General features: G+C 35.9%; 1 protein-coding gene across 6 annotated transcripts in view; it reads left to right on the top strand.

Moving 5' to 3' along the window:
• LOC135224836 (uncharacterized) overlaps window positions 1-2,500 on the top strand; it is a 634,596-nt gene that overhangs the window by 261,567 nt on the left and 370,529 nt on the right. For 2 of the 6 annotated variants that reach the window (XM_064264160.1, XM_064264179.1), the window contains exon 2: window positions 611-651. The exons of the other annotated variants lie outside the window; for them this stretch is intronic. In XM_064264160.1, the coding sequence (XP_064120230.1) occupies window positions 611-651 (41 nt within the window). The remainder of the gene's footprint in view (window positions 1-610; window positions 652-2,500) is intronic. 6 annotated transcript variants of the gene reach the window in all.

Below are 2,500 nucleotides of genomic sequence, written 5' to 3'. Positions count from 1 at the left end.
GTTACTCCAGAACTTCTGGACACATGCTTGCTTGCTCTTACTCAACAGTCATTCTCTTACATTGCAGCATTCAGTGTTTCAATAGTTAGATTCATGCCCTTATCCACTAACCGTCTGTTGCTGTAGACCTACATTCATCCTGATATTTAACACACACACACCACACACAACACACACACACCCCCCCCCCCCCAACATCTGGAGTTATATCCGGTCACTGGTACGTGTTATTGTAATCGTAGAACGAATCTAATTATGTAATGTTTGTACCGATTATTGCGTAACTAGCTTAGTATTGATATGCTTACTCATAATTTACACCCATTGTTGTTTATTTATAAACTTAGTTTTTATTATTCGTTCTTCTCTTTTGTACTTGGGTAAAGCGATCGGGATAACAATGAACTCATTGTGTACTAGGAGCCATTAGCATATGTAAATAAAAGCTTGAAATTGAATCATTTGTTTTCCATGTTTGTCCGTTACATATTTGTATTGTTCTCAACGCGTTGTACCATAATGAATGATGCTAATGATGCCAACATATATATTTTTGCTATGTAGATTTTTATTATTATTATTATTATTATTATTATTATTTTTCTTGCAGGTTAGTGCACCTTCTGAGACGTCCAGTGCTGAACCCGGATGGTATGTTCTTTTTGAAACTGCACCTGTATGTTTTATGACTTACGGGTTTTTTTATTGACTAGGTATAAAAGAGAGAGAGAGAGAGAGAGAGAGAGAGAGAGAGAGAGAGAGAGAGAGAGAGAGAGAGTAATTACCATATAGATTTATTGATGTCTATTTACTTAGTATCGTGATGGTAGCCGATAAATTTGTATGCAAATCGTCTCCTAGTTTTGGGATAGTTATACAGGCTGTCGATGCTATTTCGTATATTAATGATGCGTATATTTTTTTGTCTTGCATGCTTGTTGTTTTTTCTGTAAAAAAAAAAAAAAAAAAAAAAACATGTACGTGCTGCCCCGTGGAACAGGAGTTCGAGTTAGTACTAGGCCAGCAACAACAGTTACAATGCTGTAACTCAGTGATGTGGTACAGCGCCATTTTAATGTCAAATTATTGACATTTTTGGTTATGATTTTGTCTGTTTACCTTTTACCTTCCCTTTATTGTGATTTTTTTTAAATTCGTGAATTAGTTTTTTCTTCGTCCAAGATTTTTATTTTGTCTCTTTGAGGTTATCCATAAGAATGTGTGCATTATGAACACAGGAAAAACAATGAATTGTTTGAGAACTGGAATATCTACGTTCGCGTCCTTGACAGGAAAAAAATAAACTCCATAAACAACTTCAATTTTGATTTACGTTTGCAGCGATGTGTCTCGCATAAGTGACAGGTCTCTAAAATTATGTAATTGTAGGTGCTCCGCCCCCCCCCTCCTGCATCACGTCCCCGAATTTTATGACCAAAGGAAGACTTCCCCTTCTTTCCGCTTTTCTTTCCAATGTGGAAAATGTCCCTTGTTTCATTGGCTTGCGTGTTTAGTGTCCTCTCGTGTTGTTGTTGTTGTTGTTGTTATTGCCGCCCTGAATGTCCCTAACCCACTCTTGTTTTGACGGAAGACAACTCCCCAAATGAGGTCGTGATGATGATGTAACTCCCAAAGTAGATAGGAAATGTTGTCATAATTCTCAATTATTATATATATGTATTATATATATGTGTGTGTTTTAGATATATATATATATATATATATATATATATATATATATATATATATAATATATATATATATATATATATATATATATATATTGCTTGTTGTCTTTGTAATATTTTCACACTTGAACCTTTCCATTTTTAGACCCTTTTCCCCACAGAAAACTTTTCACCCTTTCAGTGATTAGCCTTCCCTTCTTATACAGCTTTTAAAACTTATTTTTGCTTTTAACTTGTGATTATAGTCTTGTACAATTTTCACGCCTTCTCCCCAATAAAGCTTTCGTTCTTCAAATTTCTCCTCGTATTAACTTTTCCCATTTCGTAACCCTTAATTTCGTTAGGTTTGGAAGAATATCTCTCTCTCTCTCTCTCTCTCTCTCTCTCTCTCTCTCTCTCTCTCTCTCTTCTCTCTCTCTCTCTCTCTCTCTCTCTCTCTCTCTCTCTTCGCCGGGAGTGAGGCATGTGTATATTGGATGTGAGAGAGCGATTCCTATGTTTACGGCTAAGTTTCAAAACTAATAATCCGATTGTGTAACTTTGGCCACAAGAAAAATAAACTTCGGTTTGAGGACCTGTGGTTTTTGTGATGCTGGCTACTGCGCCTGTTCATGTCAAGTTGGGCGCTATACTTTAAGCTCTGTATCATCTGTGTGTATCATATGTGTTGCTACATCTCTAACGCGTTTTGCAAATTGTTGTGTCCGATTATTTTAACAACTTACCATCAGGACCAGTAATGATGACAATGAATAATATACAAAACTTACACTCATTGCCATATATCGTTAAGCATCGCCTCCTTCGTTATT

Source organism: Macrobrachium nipponense, chromosome 20 (genome assembly GCF_015104395.2).
Source record: "Macrobrachium nipponense isolate FS-2020 chromosome 20, ASM1510439v2, whole genome shotgun sequence".
NCBI lineage: Eukaryota > Metazoa > Arthropoda > Malacostraca > Decapoda > Palaemonidae > Macrobrachium > Macrobrachium nipponense.
This window is presented reverse-complemented; position numbering and strand designations above follow the sequence as displayed.